Source organism: Trachypithecus francoisi, unplaced genomic scaffold (genome assembly GCF_009764315.1).
Source record: "Trachypithecus francoisi isolate TF-2019V2 unplaced genomic scaffold, Tfra_2.0 Lachesis_group20, whole genome shotgun sequence".
In the NCBI taxonomy this organism is placed as follows: Eukaryota; Metazoa; Chordata; class Mammalia; order Primates; family Cercopithecidae; genus Trachypithecus; species Trachypithecus francoisi.
The window spans coordinates 16,082,653-16,110,076 of NW_022681466.1; the positions used below are offsets into that span (position 1 = coordinate 16,082,653).

At 55.0% G+C, this 27,424-nt stretch overlaps 1 protein-coding gene across 3 annotated transcripts; it reads left to right on the forward strand.

Moving 5' to 3' along the window:
* The first annotated feature begins 7,147 nt into the window (after positions 1–7,147).
* On the forward strand, positions 7,148–27,152 carry SLC4A1 (solute carrier family 4 member 1 (Diego blood group)). Of its 3 annotated transcripts, XM_033182771.1 has the most exons (20): positions 7,148–7,301; positions 12,622–12,704; positions 12,831–12,921; positions 13,908–13,969; positions 14,739–14,919; positions 15,015–15,150; positions 15,624–15,747; positions 16,003–16,087; positions 16,240–16,421; positions 16,965–17,175; positions 17,406–17,618; positions 17,797–17,945; positions 18,067–18,261; positions 19,720–19,893; positions 20,267–20,356; positions 20,906–21,072; positions 22,185–22,438; positions 23,952–24,121; positions 24,208–24,381; positions 25,003–27,152. In XM_033182771.1, exons 2-20 carry the CDS (start codon positions 12,690–12,692, stop codon positions 25,081–25,083), a joined length of 2,754 nt encoding a protein of 917 aa, XP_033038662.1. In that variant the 5' UTR covers positions 7,148–7,301; positions 12,622–12,689; the 3' UTR covers positions 25,084–27,152. The 3 variants fall into 3 exon arrangements, with proteins under 3 accessions (XP_033038662.1, XP_033038663.1, XP_033038665.1); XM_033182772.1 differs by lacking the exon at positions 20,267–20,356; XM_033182774.1 differs by lacking the exons at positions 7,148–7,301; positions 12,622–12,704; positions 12,831–12,921 and adding an exon at positions 13,478–13,525.
* Positions 27,153–27,424: the final 272 nt, after the last annotated feature.

A 27,424-nucleotide genomic window follows, 5' to 3' on the forward strand; every position in this document is an offset into this window, starting at 1 on the left:
AAGGATTTTACACACAGGATGATATCGTCTGATTTATGTTTCTAAAAGGTCACTCTGGCTGCTGTGTGGCAGCTGCATTTTAGGGGGCCTAAGTGAAGCCAGGAGGCCAGGTGGGAGACTCCTGGGGTGATGGAGGAGCGTGATGAGAGGTCCGGGGGTGGGCAGTGGAAATGAGGCGAAGAGGATGGAAGCATGAAGCTGGACCCAGTAGAATGAGCTGTTATTGGATGTGGGGATTGGGAGTGAGGGAAAAATAAGAATCAAGGAAGCAACTGGGTTTGGGGATTTGAGGAAGCAAGTGGATGGAGAGGACTGGGGGAGGCTCACGGTTTGTTTCTTTGCTTGCTTGTGTTTAGGGAAAAGATTCGAATTAAATAAGACTGTTAATGTATCACTTGTTTGACCTTTCTCAAATACTAGTTTTCTTTTCTTTTTGAGACATGGTCTCGCCCTGTCACCCAGGCTGGAGTGCAGTGGCACTATGTCGGCTCACTGCAACCTCCACCTCTCAGGTTCAAGCAATTCTCGTGCCTCAGCCTCCTGAGTAGCTGGGATTACAGATGTGTGCCACCATGCCTGGTTAATTTTTGTATTTTTAGCGGAGATGGGGTTTCACCATATTGACCAGGCTGGTCTCGAACTCCTGACCTCAAGTGATCTCCCTGCCTTGGCCTCTCAAGGTGCTGGGATTATAGGCATAAGCCACTGCGTCCAACCCAAATATTAGTTTTCTCACCTATAGTTTTGGCAGTGGGGTAAGGGACATAATTTTTTTTTTTGAATAGAGACAAGGTTTCACTGTATTGCCCAGGTTGGTCTCAAACTCCCAGTCTCAAGTGATCCTCCTGCCTCGGCCTCCCAAAGTGCTGGAATTACAGGCATGTGCCACTGCACTCGGCCAAGGGACGGATTTTTGTATTGATTTCATTCAAGTCAACAAACCCATATAAACTATTAACTACTGTCAGAGCCCTGGTCAGGTTTAAGGGCCTGAGTGAGGGTCCTTGTCCTTGGGAACATGATCTGTGGAGAAGACACACAGGACCATGGACCATCCCAGTAGGGAACAGAGAGGCAATGACACAGGTGGGCGCTGGGCTGGGACCTGTCAATCTCCAGGGGGTGGAAAGTGGGTGGGAGAGAAGGAATTCACAGAGTTGGGAATGCAAACAATGAACCTTGAAGGTCAAAGCTTTGGTCCAGCAAGTTTGGAAAAGAAAGGCATCTCAGGACAAGGGAACAGTGCATGGAAAGACCCAGAAGCCAAGAGAACAGAGAACATTCAGAGAAGGGGCGAGTGTCAAGACTCAGAGAGCTCACAGCCTGCCTTGAGCCCCTCAAGCAGATCCTCCTCCCAGGACACCCCCACACACTGACCTCTCTGCAGAGCCAAACTGATCCCACAGCTCTCCAAACCTGCCCTTTGTTTGTGTTTTTTAAATTATTTTATTTATATATTATTATTTTTTGAGATACGGTCTTCCTCTGTTCTACAGACTGGAGTGCAGTAGTAAGATCTCAGCTCACTGCAACCTGGGCTCTGCCTCCTGGGCTCAAGTGACTGTCGTGCCTCAGCCCTCTGAGGAGCTGGGATTATAGGCATGCGCCACCACACTCAGCTAATTTTTGTATTTTTAGTAGAGACAGGCTTTCACCTTGTTGGCCAGGTTGGTCTCGAACTCCTGACCTCAAGTGATCTGCTTGCCTCAGCCTCCCAAAGCTCTGGGATTACAGGTGTGAGCCACCAAGATAGTTATTTATTTTCTCTATTAGAGACAGAGTCTCAGTCACTCAGGCAGGAGTGCAGTGGTGCCATCATGGCTCACTGCAGTCTTGAACTCCTGGACTCAAGCGATCTTCCCATCTCAGCCTCCCAGGTAGCTAAGGCTACAGGCCTGTGTCACCACACTTGGCTAAAAAAGTAACATTTTTTTTTTTTTTTTTTTACTTTTTGTAGAGATGGTGTCTTGCTATGTTGCTCAGGCTGGTCTTGAATTCCTGGCCTCAAGGAATTCTCCCACCTTGGCCTCCCAAAGTGCCAATTACAGGCCTGAGCCGCCACACTGGCCCAAACCTGCCCTTTGACCTCCTTCCTCCTCCCATTTGGAGAAACTGCCCCCATCCTTCAAAGTCCTGCTGGAACTCCCGCTTCCCCTCTTTCTCCTCCCCAGCTCTCAGGGGACCCTGCAGAACTCCCAGCGTGTATCTCTGGAAGGATGCTCAGGGTGAGTTATTTTTGCACAAATCTGGCCTGGCTGCCCCCAGACAGTAGAAACCTCCTTCTTCCCAGGACTCCCCAGGGCCCAGCCGAGGGTGCTGGTGATGAGGGTCACGGGGCACAGGGTTCTGAGGGTAGGGGGACTGGATTGGCTCAGCTCTGAGGGCCTTTCCAGTTCCAGCCCCATCCCCCCGCTCTCCCACCCGATTCCCCGCACCTCCCCACTCCCTCACCGGGTGATAAAGGTGACTGGTCTATTCCTAATGTGTGTGCATCCTGCCCCACTTCATCCACCCTCAGAATGCTCAGGGCTGCACCTCACACCTCTAGGCCCTCCACCAGCATGGTCTCCCTGGGGACATCTCATACTTTCCACATTACTTGTCCCTCTGGGCCCATCCTTTGTTTACATCCCTTATCCTCCCTCTGAGGTTTGTATACGCTCCCCGCTGGACATGAACTCCTATTGCTGTGTGGCCTCTGCCCTGCACAGGCTTGGCACAGGATGCCTGATACACAAGCCCCATGACTCCTTCTCCCGTTCACTACTTAGCCCCTTGCCTGGGTCTAGAGAAGACTGTTTTCAAGCTGTTTCCCACCTGTCATCCCATGTGGTCACAACAGTCCAGAGAGGAAAAGGAAGTCCAGAGAGAGGATGTGGGGGTGTAGTCAGCTCAAGATCACACAGGGCTTCCAACCCGAGTAGGTCCTCTACAGCCCACATGTCCCGGCCATGAGACACTTGCCTTTAATGCAAAATTCCAGAGGTCTGAGTCCCTAGTCTATGAGGGCACAGAAAGTATCTTCACCGAGTCATGTACATAGGTCCCTCTAGGCCACCTTGGCTAGACCACATCCCTTCCTCCAGCCTCCTGGCTTCAGCCACCACACCTCCCTTCAGGGGCTTCCCTGTGCCATCTGGATGTCTACTCACCTTAGCTACCACCACAAACCATGGCCTGCTCTACCCCAAACATGGTCTCAGACCGTCCCCTCCATCTGCATGAGGTAGCAGAGGCAGGTGATCCAGTCCAGCAAGCTTTGCTGAGGACTTCAGGATAGCAGTTGAGAATTACCGGCTGGATGTGGAATTGCAGATGTGAGAGTCTGCTCACATGGAATGGGTCTGCCCTCAGCAGTCACAGGCCAAGCTGACACCTCATTGCCAAGCCCATTGCAAGAGACAGCTCCCTTAACCACTATCGAGCCCCCATTCTACCTAGTCTCAGCTTCTACTCCTGAGAGTAAGATAGAGAAAGCAACTGGCCCTTCTAAGGCCACTACCAAGTCCTCACTTCTCACTTGAGGGCTGACTGCATCCAGGATGATTGAAAAATGAGAAAGTAATGCCAGGTGCAGTGGCTCACACCTGATATCCCAGCACTTTGGGAGGCCGAGGTGGATCACTTGAGGCCAGGAGTTTGAGACCAGCTTGGGCAACATAACAAGTCCCCATCTCTACAAAAATTACAAAACTCGCCAGGTATAGTGGTGTGCACCTGTAGTCCCCGCTACTCAGGAACTCAGGAGGCTGAGGTAGGAGGATTACTTGAGCCGGGGAGGCGGAGGCTGCAGTGAGCTGAGATCGCACCACTGCACTCCAGCCTGGGCAACAGAGTGAGATTCTGTCTCAAAAGAAAGGAAAGAAGAAGGAAGGAATGAAGGAAGGAAGGAATGAAGGAAGGAAGGAAGGAAGGAAGGAAGGGAGGAGGGAGGAGGGAGGGAGGGAAAAAAGAAAATGAGAAAGTCTTGTCCTTTCAGAAGAACTCCACCCTCTGCCCATAGAGTCTCCCTCTGGGACAACCCATCCCAACCTGTGATACCTCAGCTGTGTGGTCTGAAATAACATTACAGGGTTCGCCCTCAGCTCACTTCGTTCCTGCTGACGTCTGCCTGGGCTCCCAACTTTCTCCCAAGCGAGCATAAATTTGAACGAGGACACATATGGACCTTGGGGAGGGGAATCTGATTGCTCCTCCCTTAGTGCTCTAGGAAGTGGTAGAGCAGTAGTGACAAGAGGGACTCCAAGGAAAGAGGAGGATGGGCTGTGAGTATGTGAAGGGCCACTCAGGGCACAGCTTAAGGCATCTTGGGACTCTGTTCAAGCCCTACAGGTGCCAATTTTCTGACCATCTCTGTCCAGCCCAGGGCATAGCCAAAGGGAGGTAAGACTCCCTCCTGCCTTGCTTCCCCAGAGGCCAGCCTAGTATCAGGCACATGGAGGCCTTCAGATGAATCATACTGACCCAAGTCCAAATTGGAATAAAATGAGTGAGGGTTGGTTGCCCTCACCTCTTCCTGGAAAAGCATAAACAAGAGTAAATGTGGGCCAGGCAAGGTGGCTCACACCTGTAATCCCAGCACTTGGGAGGCCGAGATAGGCAGATCACTTGAGGTTGGGAGTTCAAGATCAGCCTGGCCAACATGGTGAAACTCTACTAAAAATATAAAATTTAGCTGGGCGTGATGGTGGGCATCTGTAATCCCAGCTACTTAAGAGGCCGAGGCAGGAGAATCACTTGAACCTGGGAGGTGGAGGTTGCAGTGAGCTGAGATTGAGCCACTGCATTCCAGACGTCGGGCGCGGTGGCTCACGCCTGTAATCCCAGCACTATGGGAGGCAGACGAATCATCTGAGGTCAGGAGTTCGAGACCAGCCTGGCCAACATGATGAAACCCCATCTCTACTAAAAATACAAAAAGTAGCTGGGCATGGTGGTGGGCGCCCATAATCCCAGCTACTTCGGAGACTGAAGCAGGAGAATCACTTAAACCTGGGAGGCAGAGGTTGAAGTGAGCCGAGATTGCGCCATCGCACTCCAGCCTGGGCAACAAGAGCGAAGCACCGCCTCAAAAAAAAAAAAAGAATAAATGTGACATTGGGCAGAGTTAGAAAAGAAACATCTACATTCAGCCAGGGCAACAGGAATGATCTAGAACATGTGGTGTGAGTGGAAAGAACCAGCGTCCAAGTTGCTGTGCCTCTGCCTGGGTGTCTAGTGGGGCTGCCAGGGGGTGGTGCCTGCAGAACAGCCAAACAGCTGGCCAGATTCTCCTCCTAAGCCAGATGATGCCATTTGTTGTTCCATCCCCAGCCAGCTGCCAGCCCTGCGGTCCCGGGCCCCAGGAGAGGTGCGCCATTGCAGCCCCCTGCACTCAGCTGCCTCTGACTCCTAGGGCAGACAGAGGGGCAAGGGGACTGGGCACACTGGCTGGGTCAGGGAGTCAAGGCCTTCACTTGGTACTCACTGCCTCAGGCCATAGGAAGCCAATCCAGTGTGGGCCCAGGGTTTGGGACAGATCCCACCAGCTGGAGCAGGAGAAGGCACCTCCAGCCCCCTTTGGCCAGGGCCAATCTCTGTTCCTGACTGGCACGAAGGCCTGGGTGGCGGGAGGGGCTCAGATCCGGTGGAACACCAGCTGTCCAGGCAGATTACCAGGTCGGAGTGCCCACTCCGGCTTCACCAGCCCAGAGGCCTTGGGCAAGTCACTTCTCTCCTCTTGCTGCCCTTTCTCTATGAGAGATGAAAAAACATCGTAAACAGTGTTGTCCTCAGATGGGATTAGAGAGCTTGGCAAGATAGCGCACGTGAAGCCCCCTCATGGTGCGCTGCACAGGGCAGGTACTGGTCCGTTGGGCATTCCTTTTCCTGGGAAAGCCTCTCTGTGGTTTGTTTCCTCCTCTGTGAAGTGGGAGGTTTGTAGGAATCCAGCGTGACCACAAGGTGAAGGCCTCAGCATAGTTCCTAGAACCGAGGTCCCCCATAAACAGGATTCTGTCTCAGGGTCTGAGTCCCTGCCCTTTTCTCTCTCCACAGGACTCAGCCCCTGGCAGGCTTGTGCTGGAGACAGTGAATGGTCTTGTAGTGGCGGGATTTGCCCACCTCTGTGTCCCTGTGTTTGAGTCTCTTCTGCTTGAGTCTGAACTTCAGGCTGGTGGCCACAGAAGCCAACACTCTCACTTTACAGATGAGAAAACGGAAGCCTGGAGAGGGCCAGGGACTTGCCCCGGTTCCCACAGCCAGTCCATGCCGGAGCTGCGCTAGGACACCCTCCTCTCTGCGCCCAGAGCGATGGCCACAACACCCCTTTCTGTCTGCTGGAAAACTCCTTCATTCTTGCCGATCTGTACTCATCTTTCAGTCTCTGCCTCTTTAGCAACCAGAGCCTATGAAGAGGTGACCAGGCCCCGGTCACTCCCCGGAGCAGAGAAACTGGAGGTGTAGGGGTGGGAACTGAAGGGGAGGGGCATGGCAGGGGCCGAGAATGTGGCTGCTCTGGCCCGGGGCCTGAGCCAGGCTGCCTACAGAGGAGCCAGTATGCCCAGACATTAGGGCTTTGTGAGTTGAAGAGTTCGGTGTGGGGATGGTTGTTTTGTTGAGCTGACATTGTTTCAGGTTGACTGAATGTCAGTGTCTTGGTGTCCAGGAGCCAGCTCTTTAGAGCCAGCCAGGGTCTTGGGGAGAATGTGGCTGGAGCATCCTAGTCTGGATCAAGGAGGGGAGGGGGCTGCCCGTGCCCCATAAGCGCTGAGCAGGTCCTTGAGGAGAAGACTGCAGAGGAGGAGTGAGTCCTAGCGTGGATACCAAGAGAGGCGAGAGGAACAGGCGCCCTTGCATCTTGGGGCCAAAGTAGAAGGGCCTGGCCAGAGTGGAGGATGGACAGAGGCAGGACAGGGACCTCTGGAGGCTGGTGCCTTCCTGCCAGGGCACTGGGAGCCCTGAGGACACAGCGATTAAACCTTCGTCCACAAAGGAAGAACCAAGAGAACCCTGGGGACCAGGAGGGCCCCAGGAGGACTTGGGGACTGGCCAGACGGGTGGGGTGGGCCAGACTCACAGCTGTCCAGATGTGGGTAAGAGATAACTCTGTTTACTGGGCACCCAGTGGGAGCAGGGCGGGGGTTGGGAAGGGGCTCCCAGGGCCAGTGGGGCGGGCAGATTAGGAGGCGGGGGCATGAGTCAGGGGTTTGCGAGCTGCCCCTGGGGCACTGGTGCTGTCAGAACGAGTGGGAACGTAGCTGGTCGCAGAGGGCACCAGCGGCTGCAGGACTTCACCGAGGGACCCTGAGGCTCGTGAGCAGGTGGGCAGGGCAGGGAGGGGCTGGGGATGGTCCTTTGGTGCCTGCCCTGAGGGTTTCTGCAGGTGCCCAGCCTGAATCTATGCCCAGGTGGGCAAGGCTCCTGACCTCCAAGGGGATGCAGGTGGGTAAGGTGAGAATGTTACCAGGCGCATGTTGCCCCTAAGGGAACAGGCCCATTGGCACCTGAAAAGAGGAGGGTGGCAGGTGGCCAGTGGCAGCAGTGGTGTGTGTGGCTCTGGCGTGTGTGTTGCTGGGGGTATCTGATCCCCTCCAGGTATGGGCCCTTGTCAGCTTGTTGGATCCCACAGGCTCAGGTCTCGTCCACCTCAGACTCCTTCCTTCCTAATAGAGGTCCTCAGGCCACCCCATCTCCCACCTAGGAGGCAGGATGTCAGATGACACAGTCTTCCCTTTGGGACACTTCCAGGGTCCACCTGGGGCACCCGGCTCCATGCCCAGCGTGGTCAGTATTGGAGGGAACTACAGAGCCTCCTACCATGTGAGAATCTTAAAACGCTTAGCTCAGGCTGATTCCATGGGAATTGAGGGCAAATCAGAGGGGAAATGAAGATGGCAAGTCTGACTATAACCCCAGCAGCAGGGATAATGACAGCAAACATTTTCATAGAGCTCCTTATATGCTAGGCACTGTTCTAAGCCCCTTACACATGTAAACTTCCTTAATGCTTACAACAGGCCTATGAGGTGGGCATCATTATTATCACTCCCATTTTACTCATGAGAAAACTGAGGCACAGAGAGTTCAAGTCACTTGCAGTTAGTAAACGGCAGGGCTGGGCTTTGAACCCAGGCAGTCTGACTGCAGAGTCCGTGACCTTAACCACTAACTCTACACTAGCTATCAGTTGTTTTGTTGGAGGTAACTCAGCGTAGTGCTTAGGGATGTGGCTGGAGCCAGGTAGTCCAGGTTGTAACCTGCCTCTGATACCTACCTGCTGGGTGGCTGAAGCAGGTAAATGTCTCTGAACCTCAGCTTTCACATCTGTAGAATGGACTAATGACATTACTCTTCTTCCTCTTAGAATCTCCAAACCACTTCACAGAGTGCTTTGGGAATTCTAAGAGTTAAGGCATTAAGGTTCTTTGTGCAGTTCAGGCTGATTACACAAACGTGGTGCCACACCATTAGGAAGCTGTCCCTGTCATCTGGTCAGCCCCCTTCCCCACTGTGTCTTCCCAGCTGCGCTATACTTTCTAGGTTCAGCTGTCCTGCTCACCCTTATCTGGCCAGGTGTTTGGTACACTTCCAAACTTGGGGCAGCGGTCTGGGTCCAGGCCCTTATCAGTGCTAGGCAGCACAAGGCCTGAAGCTGGGGGTTGGCCGGGCTGGCGGGTGGCAATCCAGGTCATGGGCGTGCCCTGTAAGTCTCCAGCTGAGCTCAAGGCACCCCCGTTTTCCCCTCTTCTTTCTTACTGATGTCTCAGAACCCTGGTGGGAAGGCACTCCCATTGTACAGATGGGGTGACTGAGGCCTAGAGGCTAGAAGCTGCCCAAGGCCCTTCAGCCAGTCAGTGGAAGAGAGGCAGCCTGGACCTCTGGATTCTCCAGCTCTGAGGGCCCCTCTGACCGTTACAGTCCTCAGATGGGCAACCAAGGCCACAGTCCCAGCCCCATGGGCGGGACTTTTAGTACCTAAGGATTAGACATCCTGGAGACCACTCAGGATCTGAGGTCTAAGAAGGTACATGGGGAAGTCCAGAGAAGGAAGAAAGTGAATAAAGATGGAAGAGAAAGAGAGAGGAACTTTGGGAGAAGCAGAGAGGGAGGAGGAAAAAGAGAGAGAGAGAAGAGGTGGGTGATCAGGGTCCTCAGGAGCAAAGCCAAGCCCTGCAGTAGGGACTACCTCATCCTCAGGTCCAGGACCCCTCCCCTGCACCCCATCACTTGCCCCACCTGCCAAGGCAGGGGCCTCTCGCATTCTCCAGTCTGGTGAGACCCAGTAATCCCCTCCCTAGCCCCAGGACTGCAGGGTCACCCATTCCTCAGAAAGAAGGGGCTCTGCACATCCCTTTCCTTCTTTTCCCTTTTTTTTTTTTTTTTTGAGATGGAGTCACGATCTCAGCTCACTGCAACCTCTGCCTCCCTGGTTCGAGGGATTCTCCTGCCTCAGCCTCCCAAGTAGCTGGTATTACAGGCATGTGCCACCACGCCTGGCTAATTTTTGTGTTTTCAGTAGAGACGGGGCTCACCATGATGGCCAGGCTCCCTGCCCCATGCCCTCACGTGGCATTTTCCCACCTTGCTCAGCCCACCTGTGCAGCTCCATCCAGCCATGCCTCACACCTGGGTCCCAGACCTTCAAATCTCACTTGTGCTTTTAGGCTACACCAGTGACCCCTCCTCCAGTGACTCCACCCACCGGGTGCTGCAAATGCATCCTGCTCTTCCTCCTGCCATACAGATCCTTGGCACTCAGCATATTCGGCCCCTGGGGTCCACGTCACCTCGGAAGCACTGAGGCTGCCCTGTGTTCCTGTTTGCCTCCTTATCAGGGCTAGGAGCTTCCCCAGTGTAGGGATAGGCCTTGTTCAGCTCAGCACGCCCTCCCACCAGCCCCCAGTGCTCAGCACCCCCTCCCACAGCCCCCCGTGCTCAGCACCCCCTCCCACAGCCCCCAGTGCTCAGCACTCCCTCCCACAGCCCCCAGTGCTCAGCATTCCCTCCCACCAGCCCCCAGTGCTCAGCACCTCCTCCCACAGCCCCCAGTGCTCAGCACCGCCTCCCACCAGCCCCCAGTGCTCAGCACTCCCTCCCACAGCCCCCCATGCTCAGCACCCCCTCCCACAGCCCCCAGTGCTCAGCACTCCCTCCCACAGCCCCCAGTGCTCAGCATTCCCTCCCTCCCACCAGCCTCCAGTGCTCAGCACCCCCTCCCACAGCCCCCAGTGCTCAGCACCCCCTCCCACAGCCCCCAGTGCTCAGCACCCCCTCCCATAGCCCCCAGTGCTCAACACAATGCCAGGCACAGACTGGGAACCTTTGTTGAACCAACCCAATTCCCTGTCACCACAATGCCCTGTGCTATAGTGGGTGAGGGGGGAAAGGAGTCCCCTCCACACCCAGTCTGGGGCCACCTTAGGTGACCCCTGTCTTCCCCTTGGACCTGCCCTCACATTCCTGGGGAGGGCACACCTTTCTCTCTGCTAGGGGCACAACTGAGAAAACTGAGACCCCGAGCTCAGAGGCCTCTTGCCTGGGACCTAGTCATCCTGGCTCCCCAATCCCAGAGCCCCAACCCTGCAATAGGGAACCATTCTTACAGTCATTCGATAAATGTTTATTGAGCACCTACTGTGTGACAGCCACTCTGCTAGGAGTGGGGAATTTTGTAGGGATTGAGAGGTACAGGGTCTTCGCACTCAGGTGGCTTCCCTTCCAGAAGCATTGTCAGACAATATGAATACAAATCAATCAAGAAACCATGTATTGGTTTTTTTTGTTTTGTTTTGTTTTGTTTTGTTTTTCTTCTGAGAGAGCCTCACTCTGTCATCTAGGCTGGAGTGCAGTAGTGCCATCTTGGCTCACTGCAACCTCTGCCTCCCAGGCTTAGGCAATCCTCCCACCTCAGCCTTTCAAGTAGTTGGGACTACAGGTATGTGTCACCACACTCAGCTAATTTTTGTATTTTTGTAGACACGTGGTTTCACTATGTTGCCCAATTGGTCTCGGACTCCTGAGCTCAAGCAATCTGCCCACCTCAGCCTCCCAACATGTTAGGATTACAGGTGTGAGCCACCACGCCCAACCAAGAAACCATTTAAAAATTAGTCAGGCATGGTGGTGTGTGCCTGTGGTCCCAGCTACTCTGGTGACTGAGGTGGGAGGATCACTTAAGTCCAGGAGTTTGAGGCTGCTGTGAACTGTAATCATGCCACTGAATTCCAGCCTGGGTAACAGGGGGAGACCCTCTCTCAAAAAAAGAAAAAAGAGGAAGAAATCAGCAGCCCAGGCTGAGATAGTGAGACCCTGTTTTACACACAATTTTTTTTTTAATTAGCTGGGCACTGTGGCATGCCTATAATTCCAGTTACTCGGGAGGCTGAGTCAGGAGGATCCCCTGGGCCCAGGAGTTCAAGGTTGCAGTGAATTATGATCATACCACTGCACTCTAAGCCTGGGTGACAATGAGACTCTGTCTCAAAAAAGAAAAGAGAGAGAGAGAGAGAGAAGGAAGGCGGGGATGTAGGAAGGAAGGAAGGAAGAATGAAAAGGAAGGAAAAGAAACCAGAAGATGACAGATTGGGGGCCAGACACGGTGGCTCACACCTGTAATCCCAGCACTTTGGGAGGCCGAGGTGGGCTGATCACAAGGTCAGGAGATCAAGACCATCCTGGCTAACATGGTGAAACCCCGTCTCTACTAAAAATACAAAAAAATTAACCGGGCATGGTGGCGGGTGCCTGTAGCCCCAGCTACTTGGGAGGCTGAGGCAGGAGAAAGGCGTGAACCCGGGAGGCGGAGCTTGCAGTGAGCCAAGATCACGCCAGTGCATTCCAGCCTGAGCAACAGAGCGAGACTCTGTCTCAAAAAAAAAAAAACAAAAAACAAAAAAACAAGGTGACAGAGTGACAGATTGGGTCAAGGTGGTGGTCAGGGAGGGCCTCTGAAGAGAAGACATTTGAGCTGAGATGCGAGAAGGGCTGAGGTGTTATGGGGAGGGTGTCCGGGATACGGACAGCTGGATGTGCAAAGGCCCTGGGACATGAAAGGGCTTAGTGAGTTCTAGGAACCACAGGAGGCCAATAGGCTAACGGGGAGAGAGCAAGAGAGACGGAGTACAAGATGGGGTCAGGGAAAGAAGCAGGACCACATCATCCAGACCTGCGGACCACTCCCAAGGATGCTGCAGCCCATGCCCAGTAAGCAGCAGCTATTTCTGAGAGAAGAGCATGTGTTTAGAGCCCCTCAGGGGAGCTAAGCCCCCTCAAGAAGGGACCGGCATGTCCCCTGACATTGGCTGAGTCCCAGGGATGGGTAAGAAAAGAAGCCAGGTGAAGACTAGAGAATGAAGGAGGGAGATAGACCTGAGGGTCACCTGCCTATCTTCCCCAAACATCTTTCACTGGTGCCAGCCAGACTTACCTCTTCCCTGCACTGCCCCTCTCTCCTTGCCCCTGCTCACCTACCCTCACACCTGTAAATCCAGCTTGTTCTCCCGTTCCCTCCACACTTCCTTCCTCTGACCCTACCACCTCCAACACGTGGATCCCCTACACCGACATGTGGCCTCCTCTGGAGGAGGACCAGGAGATCCTGGGATGCCCTATGCCCCACTCAGCCTGTGCCCTCTGCTGCAGGGACCCGCGGTGCGGGTTATGCTGGGGGCTCGGATCACCGTGGACAACTGGACACTCAGGACCACGCCATGGAGGAGCTGCAGGTGGGTGTTCCCTGGCATCAGCAGCGCTCCCACCTGGAGGCTCTGGGGACCCCGGCCCTAGACTCCTATTTTCGTTGGGGGTGGAAGAGCCCCTCACAGCCCAGCCTCAATGGCCGCTTCCCACAGGATGATTATGAAGATGTGTTGGAGGAGAATCTGGAGCTGGAGGAATATGAAGACCCAGGCGTCCTCAAGCCCCAGGTGGAGGAGCCGGCAGGTAAGCCCCTCTCCCTCCCTCTGCTGGGAGCCCTAGACAGGGACAGGAGGGGCACTTGTCCTCTCCCCTTCTCCACAGTCCTCCTTCTAAGCCCCATGAGCCGTTCTCCCCTCAATTCTGGCTGATTAAAGGATAAACAGAGTTTTGTTTGAAATGATCACAGGAGGTGACTGGGAGAGCAGGGGCAGTCACCCATCCAGTGCTCCTGCAATGTGAGAGGGGTGGGCAGCCCGTTTAGGACAAGGGTGTGAGCCCACATGCCATCTGTGCCCATCCAATGCCAGCTTCCAGGCAAGAAATTGGGCTTGTTCTTGGGGAAAGAGGTCCTGAGAAATGAGGGGCTTGTGGGGACCCTCCTGGGTGGAAAGACACCAGGAACCACCCTGCCTTCCCTGGTCTGTCCAAGGTTTTAGGTGGGGAGCCCCAAGCAGGGCCTGTTTACTGTCAACAGGACTTAAGTGCTGGAGATTGGGATTAAAGTTAAGAGGCCCCTCTCGGAAATGAGGGCTGGGGGTGGGAGGGGTGGGAATATAAGGGGCTGACCCACCCTGGTGCCTGAGCTCAGTGAGACACTGCACGGATGCTGATGGGCTCACTGAGGCAGGTGGGAAAAGAGACTGGCCTCAGAGGTGGAAGGGGAGGGAGGAGGTCCTAGGAGGATCCTGAAAATTGCCACTCAGGGCTCTGCAGTCACCTTGGAGTGGTCCCTTCACTTCATCACTGCGGAGAGGCTAGGCCTCCCTGGCTGAGTTCCAGGAGTCCTCGACAAGGCTCAGATGGGGAGCCCAAGGCTAGGCCCAGCACAGGTGTGGGGAGCCCCATCCACTGAGTGGCCAGTGTGGGATGGGGCACCAGAGGCCCAGCCCAGGGCCATTGGGAAGGAGGGGGCATCCGCCCATGCCTAGGTCTCTGAGGCTCATGGTGGATCGTGAAGAGCCTCAGGTGGGGGACAGGCAGGTCAATACTAACCGACCTCCGGTTTTCAGCTCACGACACCGAGGCAACAGCCACAGACTACCACACCACATCGCACCCGGGTACCCACGAGGTGAGGATCCCAGCCTCCCCCATTCTCTCCCATGCTGCCTTTGGGGTCCACCATTTGACCCGGGAAGAGAGGAGCAAGGGGATAGAGGCAGCTTCAGACTGGGGGAGACCCTGCAGCCGATAGAGGAGTGACGGTCCCAGGAAATAGGTGGGAGGGATGCCCCACTGACGGGGAGGCCTGGGCCCCCTTCCAGAAGCACCCTGGGCAGGGATAACCTGATTGACAAGGGCTGAGTCCCCAGGCCCTCAGGCCCTGACTGGGCTGTCGGGCTTCACTGGGGAAGCACAGAATTGAAGACTTGCTTTCCTCTGCCCAGGCCCCTCAGGTCTCCACTGAGCACCGAACTGTCTAGCTGGTTAGGAATTTGGGCCGGCCCTCAGCTATGGCCCTTGGAGCAACCACCTGGCCCAGGGACATGCTGAGGCACAACCACGAACAATCTTAGAGGCTGGAGACTGACCCAATGACTCCAAAGTCCCCTTTAGCCTCAGCCTGCAAGGCCTCCGCTTCCTACTCCTTTCCCTCCCCAGTGGCCTCTCCAGCATCCCTTTGGGTCAGGGTTCTCCAAATGCCTTCTCAAAATGGGGTGAGGGCCTGGCCAGGAAGTTGGGAGATAGGGGAATGGTGTGAGCCATATCTACCCATATCTACGGACCCTTGAGCACAGGGATCCAAGCCTCACAAGCACAAGCCTCTCTCGAGAGCGGCTGAGCACCCACTATGCCCTGGACTATACCTGACGGACTAACTCAGGCGCATGGGGCCACAGGTCTATGTGGAGCTACAGGAGCTGGTGATGGATGAAAAGAACCAGGAACTGAGATGGATGGAGGTGGCGCGCTGGGTGCGACTGGAGGAGAACCTGGGGGAGAACGGGGCCTGGGGCCGCCCGCACCTCTCTCACCTCACCTTCTGGAGCCTTCTAGAGTTGCACAAAGTCTTCACCAAGGGTGAGCCTCCTGGGTCCTTGTGGGCCCCCTGCAGGTGAGACTTGTTGTGTGGGGCTATGGCTCAGCCTCCCAGCTCACTCTTCCACTGTCTGCAGGTACCGTCCTCCTGGACCTGCAAGAGACCTCCCTGGCTGGAGTGGCCAACCAACTGCTAGACAGGTTTATCTTTGAGGACCAGATCCGGCCTCAGGACCGAGAGGAGCTGCTCCGGGTCCTGCTGCTCAAACACAGGTGCCCCTGCCTGCCAGGGCTTGGATTCCATATTCAGCGGGCCCACTTCCCCAGCCCACTTGCCCCAAGTTCTCCCCAGGAATCCAGGTGGCCCTACCCTCACCAAGCAAGGGCTCACTTTCCTCCACTATGGCTCCCATCTCTGACACCTTGAAAGGGGTGGCCATGTCCTATGCTCAGAGTTGGGGGCTGCTGGTCCCCAGGAGGGCAGACCTGCAAGGCCCTTTTCTCTAGCCATTCTTTTGATCCTGCCTCGTCATTCCAGAGGCCACCCACTTACATCTACAAGGTACTTGAAGAGGAGGCTCTGATTCTCCTTCCATCCCAGGGTCTCTCTGGTCTGGTCTGGGAAGTCCCAGATGTCTACCCTTGATGTCTACCCCCGTCCCTTGATGTTGGCCCTTGATCCCTCCCACCACTGATAGCTCGGCCTGAACAGCTTACTCAGCCCATGTCCCCTGTACGTCCTGCAGCCATGCCGGAGAGCTGGAGGCCCTGGGGGGTGTGAAGCCTGCGGTCCTGACGCGCTCTGGGGATCCTTCACAGCCTCTGCTCCCTCAACACTCCTCACTGGAGACACAGCTCTTCTGTGAGCAGGTGCGTCAGTCACACGGTCAGGGCCAGGGTGGGGCATGGAGAGAGCTTCCTCAAACGCCAGCAGAGGTCCTGAAAAAACCACCACAAGCAGAGGACCAGAAGTACTCCTGCAACTGGGGTGTGCCAGGAGAGTTGCGAAGCCCCCAACCTGAACATGGTGGGAAGTGAGAATGGGAAGGGGAGGAAGGGGAGGATGCTCAGGTCTCTCAGGTCAGAGTGGCCCGAGGACTCCTGTCACCACCCTCCTTCCCACAGGGAGATGGGGGCACAGAAGGACATTCACCATCTGGAATTCTGGAAAAGATTCCCCCAGATTCAGAGGCCACACTGGTGCTAGTGGGTAAGAACAGGCATCTCTACCCTCAGCCCTCCACACCCCTTGTGTCCTGGCTCAGCCTGTCTTTCCCTCAGCCTGGACCCCCGCAGCCCCACCTCTTCAGCACACCCACCCTGGGCTCCTCGGCCTGGCCTGATCTTCTGGTCCCCTAACAGGCCGAGCCACCTTCCTGCAGCGGCCAGTGCTGGGCTTCGTGAGGCTGCAGGAGGCAGCGGAGCTGGAGGCAGTGGAGCAGCCCATGCCTGTGCGCTTCCTCTTTGTGTTGCTGGGACCTGAGGACCCCCACATTGATTACACTCAGCTCGGCCGGGCTACTGCCACCCTCATGTCAGAGAGAGTGAGGAAGGGCCGGAGAGGGCTGGGCTGGGGGAGCTTGGGAGCTGGGTGGTGGCTGAGGCCTGCTCTCCAACCTGACCTGGGTTACTTTAGGTTCACTGGTTTGACCCATTCAGCCTAATCCAGCTGCTGCTGTGCTACCTGACAGGGGAAGTCGGGTGTGTGCAGTCTGGCCCAGCTCTGCCTGCTCCGGCCTGGTCTCATCTGGTTGGCTTTGGCCTGGCTTAGTCTAGTCCAGCCCACTCTGACCTGGTTCCACCTGGTCAGGTCTGGCTTGGTCGGGCTTAGTTAGCTCTAGTTTCGTCTAGTCTGCTTAACCCACCAGGTTAGCTTAGTTCCTTCTTTCCCCACCCGGGGCCCCTGTCTGTCTCCCCAGAGCCCTTTCTTAGTGGAGAGAAGGGGTGGGAGTGGGTAGGAAAAGCAGTTCCTGGCAATGGGAGCTGCTGCCTAAGGGGGTTCTGGTCCCTGGAGGCCCTGACTTCGGACTCCTGGGTCCTTTCCCTCCGCAGGTCCAGACAGCCCTGACCCTGTCTCCTGCCCCTAGGTGTTCCGCATGGATGCCTACCTGGCTCAGAGCCGAGGGGAGCTGCTGCGCTCCCTGGAGGGCTTCCTGGACTGCAGCCTAGTGCTGCCTCCTACCGATGCCCCCTCCGAGCAGGCACTGCTCAGTCTGGTGCCTGTGCAGAGGGAGCTGCTTCGAAGACGCTACCAGCCCAGCCCTGCCAAGCCAGACTCCAGCTTCTACAAGGGCCTAGGTACCTGCCCTTCCCAGCCTAGGCTTTTTGAGCCCCCACCAACTCCCAGACACCTCAGCGTAGCCTGTCTCCCATCACATGTCCCTCTCTCACCGCTCCCTATGCCCACATTTCCCAGCCTTCTTGGCCACCCCATTCCAATCAGACAGTCTCCCCTACACCCTCCAGTCCCCTTTCCCCTCACGTCCTCCAGCTGCTCCCTCTGACCATGCTCTTATCCTCCACCACAGACTTAAATGGGGGCCTACGGGGTCCTGGGGGCCCAGACGATCCTCTGCAGCAGACAGGCCAGCTCTTCGGGGGCCTGGTGCGTGACATCCGGCGCCGCTACCCCTATTACCTGAGTGACATCACAGATGCATTCAGCCCCCAGGTCCTGGCTGCCGTCATCTTCATCTACTTTGCTGCCCTGTCACCTGCCATCACATTCGGTGGCCTCCTGGGTCAGTGCCAATACCTGTCTCCCTAACTCTCGCCTCTGATCCTCTGGCCTCTGTCTCAGCCCCAACTTCTGACTCTTTCTGACCCTCCAGACCCCTGCATCAGCCTGCCCATGACTTGCTCTATGGGCCCCTGGAAATGATCTTCTGACCTTGAGCCCACTGTGACCTCTACCCACAGGAGAAAAGACCGGGAACCAGATAGGAGTGTCGGAACTGCTGATCTCCACGGCAGTGCAGGGCATTCTCTTCGCCCTGCTGGGGGCTCAGCCCCTGCTTGTGGTTGGCTTCTCAGGACCCCTGCTGGTGTTTGAAGAAGCCTTCTTCTCGGTAGCTCTGTCCTTGCCCCACTGACCTGACCCTGTCATGTCCCCCGCCCCACCTGCCTGATGCACGGTGCCTTGCCCCAAGGCCCTCTTTGTCCGACCGAATTCTTCTGACCACCCTGCAGTTCTGTGAGAGCAACGGTCTAGAGTACATCGTGGGCCGTGTGTGGATCGGCTTCTGGCTCATCCTGCTGGTGGTGCTGGTGGTGGCCTTCGAGGGTAGCTTTCTGGTCCGCTTCATCTCCCGCTATACCCAGGAGATCTTCTCCTTCCTCATCTCCCTCATCTTCATCTATGAGACCTTCTCCAAGCTGATCAAGGTGGGGGCCTATGGGGATGTTAATGCACACGGGAGGTTGTGTATAAGACCGAGACCCTGACTGGGCGTGAGGGTTCACGCCTATAATCCCAGAACTTTGGGAGGCTGAGGCGGGTGGATCACCCGAGGGCAGGAGTTCAAGACCAGCCTGGCCAACATAGTGAAACCCCATCTCTATTAAAAATACAAAAATCAGCCAGGTGTGGTAGCGGGCACCTGTAATCCCAGCTACTCGGGAGGCTGAGGCTGAAGAATCGCTTGAACCCAGGAGGTGGATGTTGCAGTGAGCCGAGATTGTGCCACTGCACTCCAGCCTGGGCAACAGAGCAAAACTCTGTCTCAAAAAAAAAAAAAAGACTGAGCCATTGTGTCCTCGTACATGTGTCTGTGCAGCATTTGTGTGGCTTTGCTTTCACCTGTGTACATAACCATGTGACTGTGCATGTGACTGTGGCAACATGTGTGTGTGTGTCTGTGTAGTCACACATCTGCACACAGGACTGTGCAGCTGTGTTGACTGTGACCACATATGTGTTGGCACCTGCTGCTGCCTGTGGAAAGCATTCTTGCTGAGGCATGAGACGGTGCCTCTGCGTGCACATGTCCAGTTCATGACCACACATGATGTGAGCAATGGGTAAGTATGGGCGTGACACAGCATGTGAAACACATGCACAGTGAGAGCAAGGGGGACTCTGGAGCCTCTGAAGTCCCCCACTCCCTCCCCTGCACTTGTTCTCAAGAGCTGCAGGGCTTGTGGATAGAGTGCCCACCCACTTTGGCTTGCCTCCTGTCATCTTAAGGTCTGCTTGCATCTGTACCTGCATTTTACATGGAAGAAGGGTGGGCCCTATGTGTTGTCCCCTGATTCTGTCAGATGGAGGGTCTTTCTGTGTCCAGGTCTTTTAACCCCTTGTTGGAAACTTCCCTGACCCTTGTTTCCTGACCTCCAGCCTTCTCATGTCTCCCAGGTCCTGGGTGTGCATGTGTGCTCACACACACATGCATTGCCTTCCATGGCCCTCCCTGCCCAAACCTGGGCATCTTCATTCCTGAAAACCAAGCTGTAGAATCCCATTTATCCTCTGTTTCCATGTCAATTGAGGAAGAAGATAGATGGATGGATGGATGAATAGATGGATAATGGATGGATGCATGAATGATTGATGGATAATGAGTGGATGGATGATGGATGGATGAATGGATGGATAAATGGGTGGATGGATAGATGATAGGTAGGTGGATGGATGGGTAGATGGATATGAATGGATGGATGAATAATCAATGGAAGATCAATGAACAATGGATGGTTGAATGATGAATGGGTGGATAAATGGATGGATGATGAATTAATAGATGACTGGATGCATGGATGGTAGTGCTGGGTAGTTAGCTGGTGGTACTTTCCAGCCCAAGCCAAGGCTGGGAGGGAACAGAATGCCTTGGTTTTCTGCTGCAGATCTTCCAGGACCACCCACTACAGAAGACTTATGACCACAATGTGTTGATGGTGCCCAAACCTCAGGGCCCCCTGCCCAACACAGCCCTCCTCTCCCTTGTGCTCATGGCTGGTACTTTCTTCTTTGCCGTGATGCTGCGCAAGTTCAAGAACAGCTCCTACTTCCCTGGCAAGGTCAGCACACCCTCCTCACCTGTCCTTACCAATACTGCCCTATCCCAGCCCAAAGCCCCCCACTCCAAATTCCCCAGTGCCCTTAGCTTCCCTTCTTTTCCAGATTCCCATTCCCAATTCCAACCTCCCCTGGCCCTATCCTTACCTAGGGTTTCACTGAGGGCAAGCCCCTCCCACTTTTGTGGCATGCCCAGCCTGAGAACTGCTGGGGGAAAAAGAAAGGAGGCAGACATAGCTGAGGTGCAGGACAGGGCATTATATGCTGATGGATCCCCTGGAAGAGTAGGGCCCCCTGGGTGAATATAGGACAGGAAGGTGGCAGGAGGTGGGGAGTGACTGGGCACTGACCACTGGTCCTTTCACCTGTCCCCAGCTGCGCCGGGTCATCGGGGACTTTGGGGTCCCCATCTCCATCCTGATCATGGTCCTGGTGGATTTCTTCATTGAGGATACCTACACCCAGGTGACCCCTCCTCCCAGCCCTCAGACCATGATACCCCCCAGGTCCTCATTTCCACCCCCTAGCATGCCCCTTCCCTAGAATAGCTTTCCCCAACCTGAAGCCAGCTGGGACTACCTCTATCCCATCCATGCCTCCTCTGGGAGTCCCTTGTGCTTCTCACAGCCACAGAGGACCCCTGTGGCCAAAGCAAGGGACTGGGCCAAGTTTCTACCTTCATTCCTTAACCCAGAGCAGTAGGAATAGGTATTCTTTGGAGTCAAGCAGATCTAGGCATGAATCCCATCTCTGCCATCAAATAGCTGTGTGATGTGGGGCAAGCTACATAACCTCTCTGATTCTCTTTCCTCATCTGTAAAGCGGGGAACAAGCAGATGGATGTAAAGGGATTAGTGTAATGATTAGGTACAGAGCAAGTGCTCAATATAAGTAAGTTCCTGAGTGCTGCCAACCTAACTGCCCGACCCCCAGGACCCAACCCTGGCTCCTCCTGCTCCCACCCTTCCCCATCCTTCTGCCCTTGGCATTCTTACCTGCTACCCCCTCCCACAGAAACTCTCAGTGCCTGATGGCTTCAAGGTATCCAACTCCTCAGCCCGGGGCTGGGTCATCCACCCACTGGGCTTGCGTTCCCACTTTCCCATCTGGATGATGTTTGCCTCTGCCCTGCCTGCTCTGCTGGTCTTCATCCTCATATTCCTGGAGTCTCAGATCACCACGTGAGAGACAGGGTGGGGGCTGGGCCTGGGAGGGTGGGAGGCAGGGACCTTTCCCTGGCATTCTCCCAGGCAGGCAAGAGACCCAGGACTGCAAGCTAGTCCCTGTGGGTGTATGGCCCTCCCAACTAGCAGGAATAGTGAAAAGCCAGGGGCAGTTCCAGGTTTTGTGGGACCTGAGGTTGTATAATTTGGAGAGCTCTTTTTAAGAAAAAAAAAAAAAAATGTGGCCGGGCACAGTGGCTCACACCTGTAATCCCAGCACTTTGGCAGGTCAAGGCAGGCGGATGACCTGAGGTCAAGAGTTTGAGACCAGCTTGGCTAACACGGTGAAACCCTGTTCCTACTAAAAATACGAAAAATTAGCCAGGCATGAGCCTGTAATCCCAGCTACTCAGGAGGCTGAGGCAGGAGAATCGCTTGAACCCAGGAGGCGGAGGTTGCAGTGAGCCAAGATCTCACCATTACACTCCAACTTGGGCAACGAGAGCGAAACTTCATCTCAAAAAAAAAAAAAAAAACGCCAGGCGAGGTGGCTCACATCTGTAATTGTAGCACTTTGGGAGGCCAAGACGGGGATCACGAAGTCAGTAGTTTGAGACCAGCCTGGCTAATGTGGTGAAACCCCATTTCTACTAAAAATACAAAAATTAGCCAGGTGTGGTGGTACGCGCCTGTAGTCCCAGCACCTCGGGAGGCTGAAACAGGAGAATCATTTGAACCCAGGAGGCGGAGGTTGTAGTGAGCCAAGATCACACCACTGCACTCCAGCCTGGGTGACAGAGCAAGACTCTAGAAAAAGAAAGAAAAAGAAAAAAAAATGCAAAATGACAACTATAAAGTTAGGTGCTGGATCTTGGAGAGGCGTGTACAAGCAAAGCTCCCTGAAGCTGAAGGTTCATTGCCTGCGAATCAGCCTTGAATGTTGTGAAGACATTTCTGCTCTTCAGAGTCTGGATTCTCAAGATGGGGCGGGAGGGAGGGAGCAAGGAACTCAAAGAGGGAGGGGCACAGAAGACAAAACTGAGCTACAAGGACACCAAATATGGAGAAGGAAGGGTAGGTGGAGGAGGCAGGGGAGAACCCTGCTTACACCTCGCCTTCCCCTACCGCAGGCTGATTGTCAGCAAACCCGAGCGCAAGATGGTCAAGGGCTCCGGCTTCCACCTGGACCTGCTGCTGGTAGTGGGCATGGGCGGGGTGGCTGCCCTCTTTGGGATGCCCTGGCTCAGCGCCACCACTGTGCATTCCGTCACCCATGCCAACGCCCTCACTGTCATGGGCAAAGCCAGCACCCCAGGGGCTGCAGCCCAGATCCAGGAGGTCAAAGAGCAGCGGATCAGTGGACTCCTGGTCTCTGTGCTTGTGGGTGAGTGAAAGCTGGGTCGGGTCTCCACCATCCTCCTGTCCCCCACCCCCGGCCCCTTCCCCTACCCCTTCAGACCCAGTACCTCCTCCAGCCTCTTCCATCCTGCACCACTTTCCCACATCTCCCCAGCATCCCCTACTCAAATGAGGGGATCCTGGAGGAAAGGCCAAGGCACTGGGCTGGGCGTCTGAGCAGGGAGGAAGGGAGCTCCACTCCCGAGGCCTTCTCCAGACCAGATCCCACCTTCTGACTTATCCAACAGAAGTCCAGTGAACCGTGGGTTCTAGCCCTGCCCTGCTGCTAACCCCGTGTTCCTCCTTGTCTCTGGGTCTCAGTTTCCCTGTCTGCGCAGTTGGAGGGTTCATCAGATGTCCCCAAGTTATCTTCCAGCTCAGCTGCTCCATGACTGATACAAGGGGCGGTGCTCTAGGCATAGTCTAGGGATGTAGAGGGGAAGAAAGAAGGGTCACTGGGGTTGATTTCAGTTCTGGAGCAGCCAAGAGTCGAGCTGGCTTCAGTGTGGGCAGTGCCATGGTTGCAGATGGAGAGGTCAGGGAAAATTCTTAAAGGAGGCAAAGTTGATGGTATTCTGGACTGGGGTGAGGAGAAAGGTGTGTGTCTTTGACCTCTGTGACCCTCATTAGGTTAAGGGAGTGGGCTTACGTCAGGTAGGCAGGACTTTGACTGCCTGCCAGCTGTGTGGCCTTAGGCAGGTTGTTTACGTCTCTGAGCCTGTTTCCTCATCTGTAAAATTGGGGTAATACCTATAAAAAGGACCGATAGAGGCTGGGGGTGGTGGCTCACGCCTGTAATCCCAGCACTTTTGGAGGCTGAGGCAGGTGGGTTACCTGAGGTCAGGAGCTGGAGACCACCCTGTCCAACATGGTGAAACCATGTCACTTCTAAAATTACAAAATTAGCCAGGCATGGTGGTGCACGCTTGTAATCCCAGCTACTTGGGAGGCTGAGGCAGGAGAATTGCTTGAACCAGGGAGGCGGAGGTTGTAGTGAGCTGAGATTGCGCCACTGCACTCCAGCCTGGGCGACAGAGCGAGACTCCGTCTAAAAAAAAAAGACTCATAGGAATGGTTCCAAGCCAGGCGTGGGATCCCAACACTTTGGGAGGCCAAGGCAGGAGAATCACTTGAGCCCAAGAGTTCAAGACTAGCCTGGGCAACATAGTGAGACCTTGTCTGTACTAAAAATTAAAAAAAAAAAAAAAAGAGCCAGGTGTGGTAGTATGTACCTGTAGTCCCAGCAACTAGGGAGACTGAGGTGGGAGGATCACTTGAGACCAAGTGAGGTCAAGTCTGTTGTGAGCCGAGATCACACCACTGCACTCCGGCCTGGATGACAGAGCAAGACCTTGTCTCAAAAAAAAAAGAAAAGAAAAGAAAAAAAAAATGGCTCCATATGGTGCCTGTGTTTTATTCCCAGCCCCAGATAGGGGCCTGACCCCCACTGGTGCCAGGCCTCAGGCAACCTGGGCTGAGAGTATGCGGCTCCCCCACAGGCCTGTCCATCCTCATGGAGCCCATCCTGTCCCGCATCCCCCTGGCTGTACTGTTTGGCATCTTCCTCTACATGGGGGTCACATCGCTCAGCGGCATCCAGCTCTTTGACCGCATCTTGCTTCTGCTCAAGCCATCCAAGTACCACCCAGATGTGCCCTACGTCAAGCGAGTACAGGACCCTTTTCTGACTGCCCAGCCTGGGGTGGTGGAGGGTGCCGGGGCATGATAGGCACTGACCCCAGTCTCCCCCTGCAGGTGAAGACCTGGCGCATGCACTTGTTCACCGGCATCCAGATCATCTGCCTGGCAGTGCTGTGGGTGGTGAAGTCCACGCCGGCCTCCCTGGCCCTGCCCTTTGCCCTCATCCTCACTGTGCCTCTGCGGCGCGTCCTGCTGCCACTCATCTTCAGGAACCTGGAGCTTCAGTGTGTGAGTGGCTGCCTGGGCCTGGGGCACAAGAGCTGGGAGCATGTAAGGGGTGCATCTCAGAACTAGGGCAGGCAGGACAGCATCATGGGTAAAGTCTGGGGCTAGGGCTGGTGTCCAGGTTCTGGCCTGCTGTGTCCTAGTATATGATCTGGAGTACAGGGCCTCGTTTCTCTGTGCCTTCATTTTGCTCACCTGTAAAGGAGGGGAATGATGGCACGGCTGGGGAGAGTGTCAAGAGGCAAACAGGGTGTGCTGGGTGTGAGCTGGACCCCTGAGCAGCAAGTCCTGCCGTCTTCCGAGTCATTTGGGACAGAGTCACTCCTCTAATAGGATTTTTCCACAGTGTGACTCAGGTCACTGTGGGGCTGCCCTGGTGAAGAGGTCCCCTGCTCACCCTCTGCAGGCCCTCCCCTGCCAGGGTCCACATCCCCAGCGTTGCCTCCCACTTTGACAACTACTTATTTAGGCCAGTCCTAGTGGCTGGGGTGATAAAACAGGAGTGGCCCAAGGTTCAAGACAGCCAGACACTCTCCTAACTCCAGAGATACCTCTCGTGCCTAGGGAGGGCTCTTCTGGACCCAGAGTCTCTCACCCTGTCTCTCTCCTGTCCCTCCCCTCCAGCTAGATGCTGATGATGCCAAGGCAACCTTTGATGAGGAGGAAGGTCGAGATGAATACGACGAAGTGGCGATGCCTGTGTGAGGGGCGGGCCCAGGCCCTAGACCCTCCCCCACCATTCCACGTCCCCACTTTCCCAGGAAAAGCAGAAGTTCATGGGCACCTCACGGACTCCAGGCTCCTCCTGGAGCAGCAGCTGAGGTCGCAGGGCTGTGGGTGGGGAAGGAAGGGGTGTCCAGGAGACCTTCCACAAAGGGTAGCCTGGCTTTTCTGGCTGGAGACGGCCAACAGGGCCCACATTAGGGGGTTTGCTCCACAGTCCCTCCTGTTGCCACACTTTCACTGGGGACCCTGTGCTGGAAGACTTAGATCTGAGCCCTCCCTCTTCCCACCTCAGGCAGGGGTAGAAGCAAAGGCAGGAGGTGGGTGGGCAAGTGGGGTGCTTGCTGTGTGACCTTGGGCAAGTCCCTTGACCTTTCCGGCCTATACTTCCTTTTCTGTAAAATGGGTATATAGATGATAATACCCACATTACAGGATGGTTACTGAGGACCAAAGATACATGTAAAATAGGGCTTTGTAAACTCCACAAGGACTGTTCTACAGCAGTCGTCATTTGTCTTTGAACATACCCAAGGTCCCATAGCTGGGATTTGAACTGGGCTGTGCAGCTGGAATTTGAACCAGGCCTTCTGACTTTGAGGTCTGAGCTCTGTCCTCTGTCAGTCATGCGTCCACCTTCCGTTCCCCTGTGACTCCTCCCTTCCCCACTCTGCTCCCAGCCCCTACCTTGAGACCCTCTTCTCTGGGCCCAGAGAGAGGCGTCCTGGCGAAGGCAAGGTACAGGTGAGGATGATCCAGGGATCGGGCCTGGGACTCAGGTCCCCTGTGTTTGGTTCCTCCCTCCAAACACTCATGAGTTCACTCATTCATTCATTCCACAACATTTACTGAAGGCCCTGGAGTCAGTGGACTCCAAGGGGACTGAGACAAGCCCTGCCCTGGGGTGGGGGTGGGGGGCAAGGTACAGTCAATACTAGATTTGGATAGGGAGTTGGGGAGGGTGGGAAGGTAGAGGCGGGACAGGGAGGGGGTTTGTAATTTATTAATTGTGTATTTTCTAAGAGTTTTCATCGTACTTTGGCTTCACACACTGCTCCAGGCCCCTCATTTGAGACCCACTATCCTCAACCCCATCTAGATTGAATCTTGGGGAGAACCCAGATCTGACCAATTGGGGTAGGAGACAGCAGGCTCTCCAGAACATGGGCAAATTTATTTTTTTATAAAACAAAAAGATAAAAAGAGTTGAAAGACGTGGAAGTGGTGAGAGAGGGGGAAACAGAATCAGGGAGTGGTAGAAAAGAGAAGAGGTAGACTGGCGCAGTGGCTAATGTTTATAATCCCAGCACTTTGGGAGGTCAAGGTGGGTGGATCGTTTAAAGGCAGGAGTTCCAGACCAGCCTGGCCAACATGGTGAAACCCCGTTTCTACTAAAAATACAAAAATTAGCCGGGTGTCATGACAGGCACCTGTAATCCCAGCTACTCGGGAGGCTGAGGCAAGAGAATCACCTGAACCCAGGAGGCAGAGGTTGCAGTGAGCCAAAATTGTACCACTGCACTCCAGCCTGGGCAATAGAGCAAGACCTTGTCTCAGAAAAAACAAACAAACAAACAAAAAAAACAGAAGGAAGCATCAGCCTTCAGCCTTGGGGCCACAGACTCAACATGTGTGTGTGGTGGGGTTCTAGCCCGACATAGGGGATCATTATTTATGCCTCCCGGGCTAGCTGAATCCATGGGGGCTCTCCAGGTGTCCCTGAAAGCTGACATCCACCTTTCACCACTTCACCATGCTACAGCTCAGTTTTCTCATCTGTAAAGTGGGGATGATAATGGTACCTACCTTGCAGGGTTGTTATAAGGATTAAAGGAGACAGTGCAAGAAAAGGCTTTGGTTGGTGAAGAGCCAACCTCGGAGGGGAGCTGCTGGAATCTTTATCTTGATTGGGATGTCCCTGTCTCCCCCTCCCCTTGCTCCTTGAACATGACCAAGGAAAGTGAAAAACAAAAATTATTCACTCGGCTGCACCCTTCCCCTTGATGCCTGGGAGTAGGTTTTGCCAATAAATGTATCTGTGTTGGAGTGGCTGCCTTGCCTGCATTCCCCTTCCCAGAGGCGGGGATTCCGGGGGTCTTGGCTGAACTAGGTGGGCATGGTGTGTGTGGCACAGGCCTGGCACAGGGCTGCATCTGTGTGGCAAGGGGAGCCAGGCTGAAGTGTGACCCTGAGCCCTAGGGTGGGAGGCCAGCCCCCAGAGAGTGGCTAGGGATCAAGAGATGAGATTATGCTCTGAGACTCCTTCCTCTCTCTAATAAGCAAGACCTGTGGTGGTGGGAGGAGGGGCTGTAAGGGGACCCTG